The following is a 13300-nucleotide window of genomic DNA, read 5'->3' as shown; positions in this document are numbered from 1 at the left end:
CCTTCCACTGTTCAGATGTTTTATTCTGTACTTGTTTGAACTAATAGTGTTTTGTGCTACAGTAAATTATTTCCCTTGAACCATGTTTGAATATCAGGTGAGCTCGAGGGGATCCACTTTGAAAAGTTTACTACCTCCTTTTTTGAAGATAAGTACACCAAGCTGTAAATTGATTGCAGAAATCCCATCCTTTTGTATTTGTTAAAAGTTTGCATTAAATTTGATAAGAGTTGATAATTATATTTGAGCTAAAAGGATATTTTGTTCAGTCAAAAATTATTGCAGAAGCACTCAGAATTATTTGGAACTTTGGTGCGGCGTATTGATATGTGAAAATCATCTTGCCGGTACGGTTGCACTACTTTTAACTGGGAAAAGGTGACAGGCAGGGGAAATTTTGGTGTCCCTGAAACATCATTGTTGTATCAATGATTGTGGAGTCCTGCTTGTAGCAGGTATGTAAAACATTTTATTGATGATTAGTTCAAGTGTTTATAATCGTTTGGGTGTGGAAAATGACAGAGTATTCTAGAAACTTATTATTTTTTGAGTGCAGCCATGCAACCATTTTTTGCACCGGTATGCTAAGTTTTGAATAGGCATAGATCTACATGTTTCAAAGCACTTGAATGATTTTGTAGAATACTTAGAATTGTCAGCATAATTTGTATGTTGGACATTCTGTTATTTGTGGAAAACATAGAAATTGGATTTTGATTTAAATCTAAATTCAAAACGAATTAGCACTGAACATGTGTATGACGTCACTACCGGAAGTAGTCGTCCGTGTCGCAGTAAGTTGCTGCAGTTGTTAAATGCTTTCAGTATATGATTGATGCTGTGGACAAGTGAAGAGCATTGCTGGTTCTATACTAGATCTGATAGTGATAGAACAGAAGTTGTTGCATTTTTGACATGAGATGATGTCTTAAGAGAAAATAATCTTTCCTTGAAAAAGGGTAGAATTCTTTTAGTGAGTTTTAATGATCTCATTGTTGTGAATTATGGTGAATCTAGACCTCACATTTTCTTGAAGAAAATGGTAATCGCGCGTAAGGACTAGACTGTAATTATGCACATGTAGTATTTCTAGTATTCAAGATACTCAAGGCTGCATTATGGCAGGGAGACTTGTGATTTTAGAAAGAAACCTGCTCACAAAAACATTGTTCACAGTATTGTACGTTGCTATGGATACGAGATTGTCCAGCCACTGCTCTTCAGTTGTATTCAGTACTGTTAATGACGTAAAAGTACGTTAGTATTTAGTATGAGAGTATGATTTTGAGAAGAAGCAGCTAGTTTTACATTTTAATCTTTATAAGGAAACAGGAAACATGATTGATTGAAAGGGTCATGTACGTATTGATGATAGAATAATTTTTGTTGGTTGGAATTGAAGTTGAAGTTAGGATTTTAGGTTATAACATTTAAGGTTTTATAAAGTTTTGCAAGTAGAATAAGTACTTGAAGAAGTAATTCACAGTGTGTTTTGATGTTGGAAACATATTTTTTGTCATGAAACCGTACACACCCGCACACACATATCAACACACATGCATACACAAGCCACATACATGAAACATCAAGAAGTGTATTGTTTTGTTTGTTTAGACCAGCAAACATTGAGGTAACACATAGATAATGGTGTTGTGATATTTGTGTGTTACAGGATTCAGTTCTGGTCAGAGTTGTGGTCAGAGTTGTAGTCAGAGTTTTCTTTTAGAATTTTTTAGGGTTGGAATATAGAATCAGAGTTTTTGGATTGAAATTAGAGTTCTACTTTATTGTTTACATCGAGAAAATAAAACAAAGAAAAGAAACAACAGACTTGTAGTTTGCCACTTGCGGATGAAAGGCGCACACATGATCCCACCCTTCAATGTAGCAATGAACTCACCCGAGTTGGTTACATTGAAATTCTGGCGCCCAATAAGGGACTAAAGTGTGTCGTCAGTAGGATAACTAAGTGCAGTATAGGGATCAACTCTGACCAGACAGAATATTGCCAGACGGAAGACCAGGCAACATACCCGAGGGGATATCGCAGTCCATCACAAGTGATTCATCATGGCGACCGGAGGAACTACTACCTCTGGTGACCACGACAGGGTAATCGCCGAACTCCAGCGACAACTCCAGGAATTACAGTCTCATTATGAGAGTGAACTCAAACATCTGTCTGGGAGAATGGACACAGAGCGAGAGGTGAACGTACAAGTGCAACCACCTCCGTCACTACCCAAGCTGAAGGTTTTCACTGGCTTACCAGCCACATCAACACAGGAAACTTCCTTCGAAGCATGGAAACGTCAAGCATCTGAAGTCAATGATGACGTTTTGGTCATAGACAAAGTGGGCCTACTGAAAAGAAGTCTGAAGGGGGCAGCGCATGAACATGTGAGAGGAAAAAACTATGCAACTGTGGATGACCTGATCAAGGACCTCGATAAGCTGTTTGGAGAACTGAAGTCAGCTGAAGAGATGTATCTGGAACTGTGCCAGTCAAGAATGATGAAAACTCAGACAAAGGCAGATTTCCTCATGACTCTGTCTACAAAGATGAAAGAAGTTCAGAAGACTGCAGGTTTTTCCAATGAAGAATACCAGAGACGTCTCTACTATGCTTTCTCCAAGGGATTGATCGACTCTTTGTTTGCACTAGAGTTGAGGAACAAGTTCGGGATGCCGGGCGACACAAAACCTGCGTTCTCCGACTTGTATCGTTATGTGCGTCAAATTGAGGGACTTGAGGCAGGAAAGCAAAAGGCTCAGGTTGGAGCGCACGCAGCGCCATCACCACCTCCTGACTTCACGCAGGAGCGGACGGAGGCTCCACAACAGCAGGGCAGAAGAAAGATTTATTGCTACAAATGTGGTGAAAATGGACATTTCTATCGGGACTGTACTAAGCCCGCTAATGCACGCCTTGTTGTGCAGAAAGAACAAGATAGGCGAAGACAAGAGAACGAGTGGCGGAGAAGAAAGGGACTCCCAGAACTCCCTTTAAACTGAAGGGGACCATCGCAAAGGGGCGAGTGTTGGTCCACAACGATTCTACTGCCTCGATGTCTGACACCAGCTCTCATCAGCGTATACTAACGACAGCGGCAGAGGTGTATGAAAAGAAACTCCTAGAACTTCATCCTGTCAGATTGAACATAAACATGGTCTTGGCGATTCCTCCCATGGAGACTGCAGAGTTGAGCGGAATTCTTCATGACGTGCCAGGTGACCAGATTTCTGTCATTGCTCGCTCTTCAGAGTGGCTACCCCCTGATGTTGAGGTAGTGTCTGCGGAGATTGTGTCGCGATCTGCAGAAGCTGGACTCCGAGTACAAGTGCGTGTCAAGAATTTGTCTGCAACAAGGACTGTGTCGATTTCAAACCATGACGTGCTGGCTGAATTTCAATTGACTGGTGGTACAAAACTAGGCCACACACTTGAGGCCTTGATTGGTCCATGCTGTGAGTCCAGAGTTCGCGTCAACGGTGCGGAGACAACTTGTTTAGTCGATAGTGGGTCACAGGTGACTATCATCTCTGAGTCCTTCTACAGACAGTACCTCAGAGATGTACCTTTGCAGCAGATTGACGCTGTACTAGACATTACAGGAGCAGGTGATCAAAACGTGAGTTACCTTGGAGTCGTTCAGACAACCGTGCAGCTCCACCGAGAGGTGAGCGGGACAGACAAGGAAGTTGAGACTTTAGCCCTTGTTTGTCCAGATACTCGAATCTCTACGAGAGTTCCCGTCATTGTTGGAACTAACACCATGCGTGTACTTCAGAAACATTGTGGACAACAAGCAGGGTGGTCGTGGCTCAAGACTATACCAATTCGGTGTGAAGCAGCGTTTGCATACAAAGAATCAATGACGTCAGCAAATGGGAGACTGTGTCCAGTTCGACTAGTGGGTAGTGATGTAGTTGTACAACCTCATTCGGTCATTGATGTACGAGGTATTGTACGCCACGGTCTTGAACTGAATAGGGACTCTGTGCTCATACAGGAACCAACGATAGAGACGTTACCTGAAGGGTTGCATGTACTGAGTGGTAAGACGGCTGTGAACACTTTACCTAGGTTGAGGGTAACTCTGGTGAATAACACCGATTCACCTATCACGGTGAAAAGAAAGCAGATTATTGCAGATTTGTTTGCTATCCAAGCTGAGTATGCACTGTCTAGTGTGTTGCAAGATTTGAACAGTCAGTGTGAGGTGCAGAATGACACTCAGAGTGGTGAGCGTGTGTGGTGTGATGAAAGTCGTGACTCCTCAGGAATGAAAGCTGACATTTCAGAACTTGTTTCACGATTGCAGTTTGGATGTGATGTTGATCTTGTGTGGAAAGAGAATTTCACAAAACGATTGTTGACCTTTGCAGATGTGTTCAACCAAAAAGATTTTGATCTTGATAAAGCTGAAGTTGAACATGATATCGAACTCATTCCAGGTGCCGTAACTAGACAAAGACCCCGACCCATACCTCCCCAGGACCTGGAAGAGGTTCGGCAGCATATCCAACAGTTGTTAGATGCAAACATCATCAGACCTTCGACGAGCCCTTTCGCTTCACCAATAGTCTTGGTCAGGAAGCGGAACGGTTCGCTACGAATGTGCGTTGATTACCGAAAGGTAAATGCTCGTACCGTCAGAGACAGCTATGCGCTTCCAAAGATTGAGGACTTGTTTCGAACTCTCACGGGAGCAAAGTTCTTCTCAAGTCTGGATCTTTCGAAGGCGTACTACCAAGTACCTCTGACGGAGCGTGCAAAGAAAATATCGGCATTTACCACCCCGTTCGGCTTGTATGAGTTTGAGAGATTACCATTTGGTCTTGTGAATGCTCCAATGACATTTCAGCGCATTATGGATTGTTGTTTCAGCGACATGAACTTGGCGGAACTCATAATTTTTCTGGATGATATTCTGATTCATGCTGCCACTTTGCAGGAGTTGGAAGATCGGACGGTGAAAGTTTTAGAGAGGTTGCGAAAGTTTCGGTTGAAGCTTGATCCAGACAAATGCATTTTTGGGGCTACTGAAGTGAAACATTTAGGCTATGTCATTTCAGAGGGAGTCATACGTCCCGATCCGGACAAAGTTGCAGCTGTCACCTCTTGGCCGAAACCAACAACAGTGAAGGAGGTGAAAAGTTTTCTTGGATTTGTAGGATTTTATCGCCGTTTTATTCCACACTTTTCCAACAAGGCAAAACCATTGAATGATTTGACAGTTGGTTACGTTCCACAGAAAAAGCAGTCAGGGAAGAAGAAATCAGGTACTTTGACCTTGTCGTCTGATATTACTGCATTGTGGGGAAAGAAGCAGGATGAAGCTTTTCAAGTCTTGAAGGACGAGTTGACGAGCGATTTAATGTTGGGTCTAGCAGACAAGACGAGGTCGTTCTCTTTACACTGTGATGCGAGTGGTACTGGATTGGGAGCTGTTCTGTACCAGGAGTTTGACGGTAAACTGAAAGTCATAGCATACGCTAGTAGAGGGTTGAACCGTACCGAGCAGAACTATCCAGCGCATAAAAGAGAATTTCTTGCGTTGAAATGGGCAATGTCAGAGAAGTTTCATGATTACTTGATAGGGTCAAAGGTCACTGTTGTTACAGACAATAATCCTCTTTGTTACGTGTTGGGAAATGCAAAGTTGGATGCTGTTAGTCACCGTTGGTTGGCTTCATTGTCACTCTATGATTTTGACTTGATCTACAAGCAAGGGTCTGCACACACAGATGCTGATGGGTTGTCGCGACGGCCACAAGCACCCCCTGAGGAAGACGATGAGTACAAAGAGACACTTGAGAAGGCAGCATTCTTGCTAGAAAAGGCTAGGAAGTTTGATGGAGTTGTACCACAGGTCGTAACTAGTGAGGCCATTGCAAGTGTCATGTTCGCTAAGGGTGTAGGCGTACAGGCCCACAGTGTCAGAGGAACCGCGCATAATGCTAAGATCTGGAACCCAGAAGGATATGACTCTGATGATTTTGTACCCGCAGTTGAAACCATAACCAAAGACCCCACTGCTATCCCCAGTGATGTCTTAGAACCAGAGATAGAGGGAAATTTTGCTACCTTGACTCTCCAAGATTGGACGAGACTACAGCAACAGGATCGCTGTATAGCCGCTGTTTGTGAAGCATTGAAGAGGAATGCTACACTGGAGATCACGGGACCAGAAACCAAAGTTTATTCCAGAGAAATGAAACACATGGTGATAGAGGAAGGAGTACTGTACCGGCGAATTACGGGAGATGAGTCAACCCGTGATCAGATTGTTATTCCCCGTACATTGCGACAGAAGGCTATGAAGGGTGTTCATGACGATCTCTATCATACACATTTTGATGATGCTATAAAGCACGCCAGAATGCGTTTCTTTTGGCCGTTCATGGCTACCGACTTGCAACGGAGAATCAAAAGGTGTGAACGTTGTACTAGGAGTGGTGTTCAGACTCAGAAGGCACCCATGTCCACTATTATGACAACTTATCCACTGGAACTCTTGTCCATTGACTTCTTGACAATTGAGGTAAAGGGGCAGAAACAGAATATTTTGGTAGTACTAGACCATTTCACCAAGTTTGCGCAAGCAATTTTGACTAAAGATCAGACCGCCAAAACAGTGGCCAAAGCTCTTTGGAATGAAGTTTTCATGACTTATGGTTTTCCCAGTCGCATATTGTCGGATCAGGGGCGTGACTTCGAGTCAAAGTTGATCCAAGAACTATGTTGTTTGGCTGGGATACAGAAGTGTAGGACTACCCCATACCACCCCAGTGGAAATCCTGTCGAAAGGTGGAATCGTACTCTGCTTGGCATGATTCGCAGTTTAGAGCAGGAACAGAAGAGAGACTGGAGGAAGCACCTCAAATCAGTTGTGCATGCGTATAATTCATGTATTCACAGTAGTACGGGATTTTCGCCGTACTATTTGTTCTTTGGTAGGCATCCTAGGCTTCCCATTGACTTGGCTTTTGGCATTGATCTTGGAAAGAGACAAGGAAGGAGTTCTAGACAGTATGTCGAAGGGTTGAAAGACAGTCTTAGGCATGCATACAGGATGGCTTCAGAACAGATGGAGAGATCCGCGCAGAAAAACAAGGTCAGATATGATGCGGGTTCTCATGCCGCAACTTTGGAAGTTGGAGACCGAGTCCTTGTGAGAAAATTGGGACCTCGCATTCGGTCAAAAGTTGATGATCGCTGGGAAGAGGGTGTTTTTGTGGTTCTTGAAAAACTTGAGGGTATTCCAGTTTACGTCGTACAGAGGGACAGTGGATATGGGCCGAGAAGAACACTTCATCGAAACATATTGCTTCCAGTGGGAGCACTCGGTTGGCCTTTACCCTCTGATCAGCACAAAGCGTTGAAGGAGTATCGACAAAGAGGACCTAGAACAGCGGAGAAGAATCTCCAGGAATCTGAAAGCGAAGATGAGGAATCATTGTTTCCAGACTTACAGATCAAGTTAGGTTTGGATGGGAATAGAACATTGAGGCCTGAAGCACCCGAATTCGTTCCTGTTATTCCTCGTACAGAACAGGAAGAAGATGTACTTCTAGAACCAGAGCAAGATGTTTCCCAAAGTGGGAGCCAGGAAGAGGCAGGGGATGTAGAACTGCCCATGGAGGTTACATCAGGTGCCTCTACAGATCGCCCAGAGGACGGTCCGGAGAATTCAGATGATGACAAAGAAGGAGTAAAGGTTCCAGCTGAGGATGGAGCAGTACACACTTCAGCATCCGAGTCTGATGAAGTTGAGCCTCATGAAGGGTCAACAGAAGATGACCTTGAAGTGAGTGGGCAGCAGCGACAGGAGTTGCGTCGTTCTAGTAGGAGGCGTAGGCCTGTGGAGAGGCTGAATCTTATGCACCGGTGTGTGTGCCGGGAGTCAGTTGATCTTGAAAAGTTGGGAGATATTCATCGAAAGATGCAAGGTCTGCTAGATTTTGGTCATGTTATTCCTCCACCCAGTTTGTTGCGCTATGTTGTTTGGGCAATCTCGGAATTGTCAGGCGAGCTGGAAAAGTGTTGGAAAATGAATAGCAAAAGTTCTTGAGACAATAGTTTGTCGGATATGATCGGAAGTAGAATCAGGATATATTGTATACCTGTTTAGTTTTGTGCGTTTTGGTTAAAGCGATGCCAACCTTTAATATAGGTTATTTTATCAGTGGAGAAATTAAGTTGGTGATGAAAAATGTTTTTGCCCTTTTAATTTAATAAATTAAAAGGAAACATTTTTTATTTTTTCCCAGGGTAAGTGTAGTACTGTGTGAAATAGCACTACAGTTGTTGTCTCCCTTCCACTGTTCAGATGTTTTATTCTGTACTTGTTTGAACTAATAGTGTTTTGTGCTACAGTAAATTATTTCCCTTGAACCATGTTTGAATATCAGGTGAGCTCGAGGGGATCCACTTTGAAAAGTTTACTACCTCCTTTTTTGAAGATAAGTACACCAAGCTGTAAATTGATTGCAGAAATCCCATCCTTTTGTATTTGTTAAAAGTTTGCATTAAATTTGATAAGAGTTGATAATTATATTTGAGCTAAAAGGATATTTTGTTCAGTCAAAAATTATTGCAGAAGCACTCAGAATTATTTGGAACTTTGGTGCGGCGTATTGATATGTGAAAATCATCTTGCCGGTACGGTTGCACTACTTTTAACTGGGAAAAGGTGACAGGCAGGGGAAATTTTGGTGTCCCTGAAACATCATTGTTGTATCAATGATTGTGGAGTCCTGCTTGTAGCAGGTATGTAAAACATTTTATTGATGATTAGTTCAAGTGTTTATAATCGTTTGGGTGTGGAAAATGACAGAGTATTCTAGAAACTTATTATTTTTTGAGTGCAGCCATGCAACCATTTTTTGCACCGGTATGCTAAGTTTTGAATAGGCATAGATCTACATGTTTCAAAGCACTTGAATGATTTTGTAGAATACTTAGAATTGTCAGCATAATTTGTATGTTGGACATTCTGTTATTTGTGGAAAACATAGAAATTGGATTTTGATTTAAATCTAAATTCAAAACGAATTAGCACTGAACATGTGTATGACGTCACTACCGGAAGTAGTCGTCCGTGTCGCAGTAAGTTGCTGCAGTTGTTAAATGCTTTCAGTATATGATTGATGCTGTGGACAAGTGAAGAGCATTGCTGGTTCTATACTAGATCTGATAGTGATAGAACAGAAGTTGTTGCATTTTTGACATGAGATGATGTCTTAAGAGAAAATAATCTTTCCTTGAAAAAGGGTAGAATTCTTTTAGTGAGTTTTAATGATCTCATTGTTGTGAATTATGGTGAATCTAGACCTCACATTTTCTTGAAGAAAATGGTAATCGCGCGTAAGGACTAGACTGTAATTATGCACATGTAGTATTTCTAGTATTCAAGATACTCAAGGCTGCATTATGGCAGGGAGACTTGTGATTTTAGAAAGAAACCTGCTCACAAAAACATTGTTCACAGTATTGTACGTTGCTATGGATACGAGATTGTCCAGCCACTGCTCTTCAGTTGTATTCAGTACTGTTAATGACGTAAAAGTACGTTAGTATTTAGTATGAGAGTATGATTTTGAGAAGAAGCAGCTAGTTTTACATTTTAATCTTTATAAGGAAACAGGAAACATGATTGATTGAAAGGGTCATGTACGTATTGATGATAGAATAATTTTTGTTGGTTGGAATTGAAGTTGAAGTTAGGATTTTAGGTTATAACATTTAAGGTTTTATAAAGTTTTGCAAGTAGAATAAGTACTTGAAGAAGTAATTCACAGTGTGTTTTGATGTTGGAAACATATTTTTTGTCATGAAACCGTACACACCCGCACACACATATCAACACACATGCATACACAAGCCACATACATGAAACATCAAGAAGTGTATTGTTTTGTTTGTTTAGACCAGCAAACATTGAGGTAACACATAGATAATGGTGTTGTGATATTTGTGTGTTACAGGATTCAGTTCTGGTCAGAGTTGTGGTCAGAGTTGTAGTCAGAGTTTTCTTTTAGAATTTTTTAGGGTTGGAATATAGAATCAGAGTTTTTGGATTGAAATTAGAGTTCTACTTTATTGTTTACATCGAGAAAATAAAACAAAGAAAAGAAACAACAGACTTGTAGTTTGCCACTTGCGGATGAAAGGCGCACACATGATCCCACCCTTCAATGTAGCAATGAACTCACCCGAGTTGGTTACATTTCATATGATGTTTTGGCCAGGGATCCCTTTGTGGTTGACTGGGCTCTAAATATTAATAATAAAGTAGATGTGTACTGCCGGGCAGTACATACCCCAAGCGAAGTCGTCCATCTGTGTGTACATGATTCTCTCTCTCTCTCTCTCTCTCTCTCTCTCTCTCTCTCTCTCTCTCTCTCTCTCTCTCTCTCTCTCTCTCTCTCTCTCTCTCTCTCTGTCTTAAAATGTGTCATGGATGACGTGTTTTCATACTTGCTAATGCGGCAGGCTAATCATGACGTCAAATTGAAACTTGTTGAAGTCTCTCAGAAAGGGACATGAAAACCATGTGGGGGTTACTGGTTTGGGCTGAAAAAAAACCCAACTCCACCTAAAATTCAAGCGCCTATGGGGCTGAATTATGCAGCATAAATTGTGAAACATCAGGATATCTCACACTTTCAATTCTGCCATCATGTCAAATCTGACAACAAACCTACCCACAAAATGTCATAAATATCGGTGTAGAATTGAGACTTAACGGTTTTTAACTGCCAAAAATAAGTTTTTTTGACTGGAATAGTTTGTCTTCAAATTCAGTTTGGGACAACGGACCCACCCACTAAATTTCATAAAGATAGGTGAAAATTTAAATGTAACGGTTTTTAACTGCCAAAATTATGTTTTTCTTCTGGAAAAGTATGGAGTGAAAATCAGTTGGGGACAACGAACCTACCCACAAAATTTCATAAATATCGATGAAGAATTGAGATTTAACGGTTTTTAACTGCCAAAAATAAGGTTTTTTGTCTGGAAAAGTATGTCTTAAAATTCAGTTTGGGACAACGGACCCACCCACTAAATTTCATAAAGATAGGTGAAGAATTGAAATTTAACGTTTTTTAACTGCCAAAATTATGTCTTTCTTCTGGAAAAGTATAGAGTGACAATCAGTTGGGGACAACGAACCTACCCACAAAATTTCATAAATATCGGTGAAGAATTGAAATTTAACGGTTTTTAACTGCCAAAATTATGTTTTTCTTCTGGAAAAGTATGGAGTGAAAATAAGTTGGGGACAACAAACCTACCTTTAAAATTTCATAAGAATCAGTGAAGAAATAGGATTTAACGATTTTTTAACGGCCTTTAAATCATTGGTGATGTCATCATAACCCAGTCGTTGTAGTTGTCGTCGTAGTTGTTGGTGTTGTTGTTGTCATGTTCGTTGTCGTGATTGTTGTTGTTCTCGTGTTGTTGTTTTTGTTGTTGTTGTTGTTGTTGTTGTTGTTGTTGTCGTCGTCGATGTCATCTGTTGTTGTTGTTGTTATCGTCGTCGTCGTCGTCGTCGTCATCGTCGTCGTTGTCAGAGGTTATTTCTAAAGATTTCATTGATAGTCTTTGTTCTCGTCACCAAGACTTGCTAAGAACAAGCTTGGAACAGCAAGAGTTCCAAGAACAAGATTAGAACAACTCATTACATCATTACCAGTACGTCATTTGTATTTAGAACACACTTTAGAAAAAAACTCTTCAGCTACAAACCAGTCACCCTCACATGTCCGAGGTGTTTGTCTAAACCACTTACTGAAATGTTTTGAGGTTTAATGACCATACACATGTTGAACCGGTGAGTGTCTTCCGCTGCTTAATTCGCAAATAACTATTTTATTAAAGTCCGCTTGAAACGCTCAAAGATGAAATTCCATGTTAAAAAGTGACAAAAGTTTCACATTTTCCCGTTGTAACAGCTTCCGATGATATTATATGAAAATTCTGATCCTCTGAGAGGATTCCCCGAAACAAAATCAGTTTGTACGCCTAATTTTAATAGAATTGTCCAAACAGTGTCGCTAATATTGTGCTAAAAGATGAATTCTAAAACAATGTCCAGACAGACACCACTTGGCAAAAAAATTTTCAGTGCTGGGAGATGAAAAAAACAAGTCGCGTAAGGCGAAAATACAATATTTAGTCAAGTAGCTGTCGAACTCACAGAACTGAAACTGAACGCAACGCAACGCAGCAAGACCGTATACTCGTAGCATCGTCACTCCACCGCCCGTGGCAAAGGCAGTGCACGTGGAATTGACAAGAAGAGCGGGGTATTCGTTGCGCTAAGAAGGATAGCACGCTTTTCTGTACCTCTCTTCGTTTTAACTTTCTGAGCGTGTTTTTAATCCAAACATATCATATCTATATATTTTTGGAATCAGGAACCGACAAGGAATAAGATGAAAGTGTTTTTGAATTGATTTCGAAAAAAAAATTTTGATAATAATTTTTATATATTTAATTTTCAGAGCTTGTTTTTAATCCGAATATAACATATTTATATGTTTTTGGAATTAGCAAATGATGGAGAATAAGATAAACGTAAATTTGGATCGTTTTATAAATTTTTATTTTTTTTTACAATTTTCCGATTTTTAATGACCAAAGTCATTAATTAATTTTTAAGCCACCAAGCTGAAATGCAATACCGAACCCCGGGCTTCGTCGAAGATTACTTGACCAAAATTTCAACCAATTTGGTTGAAAAATGAGGGCGTGACAGTGCCGCCTCAACTTTCACGAAAAGCCGGATATGACGTCATCTAAGACATTTATCAAAAAAATGAAAAAAACGTTCGGGGATTTCATACCCAGGAACGCTCATGTCAAATTTCATAAAGATCGGTCCAGTAGTTTAGTCTGAATCGCTCTACACACACACACAGACAGACAGACAGACGCACATACACCACGACCCTCGTTTCGATTCCCCCTCGATGTTAAAATATTTAGTCAAAACTTGACTAAATATAAAAACTAGCTCGCTACGCGCGGGCTCCGCCCGCGCTCCGCTTGGATAATACAAGGCATGTATTACTTTGTGGAATGCGATTCTTTTTACATTTTTACAAATCGCGGTTTTAGGTTTGACGTAATTTGTAAAGTCTTTTTATATTTATACAAATCACGGGTTAACAGTCCTGTCCTAAGTTTGTACTAACATTCAAAACTTATATTGTTGTACAGTGTGACATTCTATATGCTAAAAAGGTAAGGTTTTAAACGGAACAACTTGTACTCAACGGTATTTTT

At 40.7% G+C, this 13300-nt stretch overlaps 1 protein-coding gene across 1 annotated transcript; it reads left to right on the top strand.

Annotated features, from left to right (window-relative positions):
- Positions 1-2070: 2070 nt before the first annotated feature.
- LOC138946170 (paraneoplastic antigen Ma3 homolog) lies at positions 2071-3015 on the top strand. The gene has a single exon (XM_070317682.1). It carries the CDS (start codon positions 2071-2073, stop codon positions 3013-3015), a length of 945 nt encoding a protein of 314 aa, XP_070173783.1.
- The last annotated feature ends 10285 nt before the right edge of the window (positions 3016-13300 follow it).

This window comes from Littorina saxatilis, linkage group LG13 (genome assembly GCF_037325665.1).
Source record: "Littorina saxatilis isolate snail1 linkage group LG13, US_GU_Lsax_2.0, whole genome shotgun sequence".
NCBI classification, from domain to species: Eukaryota; Metazoa; Mollusca; class Gastropoda; order Littorinimorpha; family Littorinidae; genus Littorina; species Littorina saxatilis.
This window is presented reverse-complemented; position numbering and strand designations above follow the sequence as displayed.

What these genes read in the sequence shown, in the direction of transcription:
- LOC138946170 (XM_070317682.1), top strand. Translation starts at nt 2,071, where the DNA reads ATGGCGACCGGAGGAACTACTACCTCTGGTGACCACGACAGGGTAATC.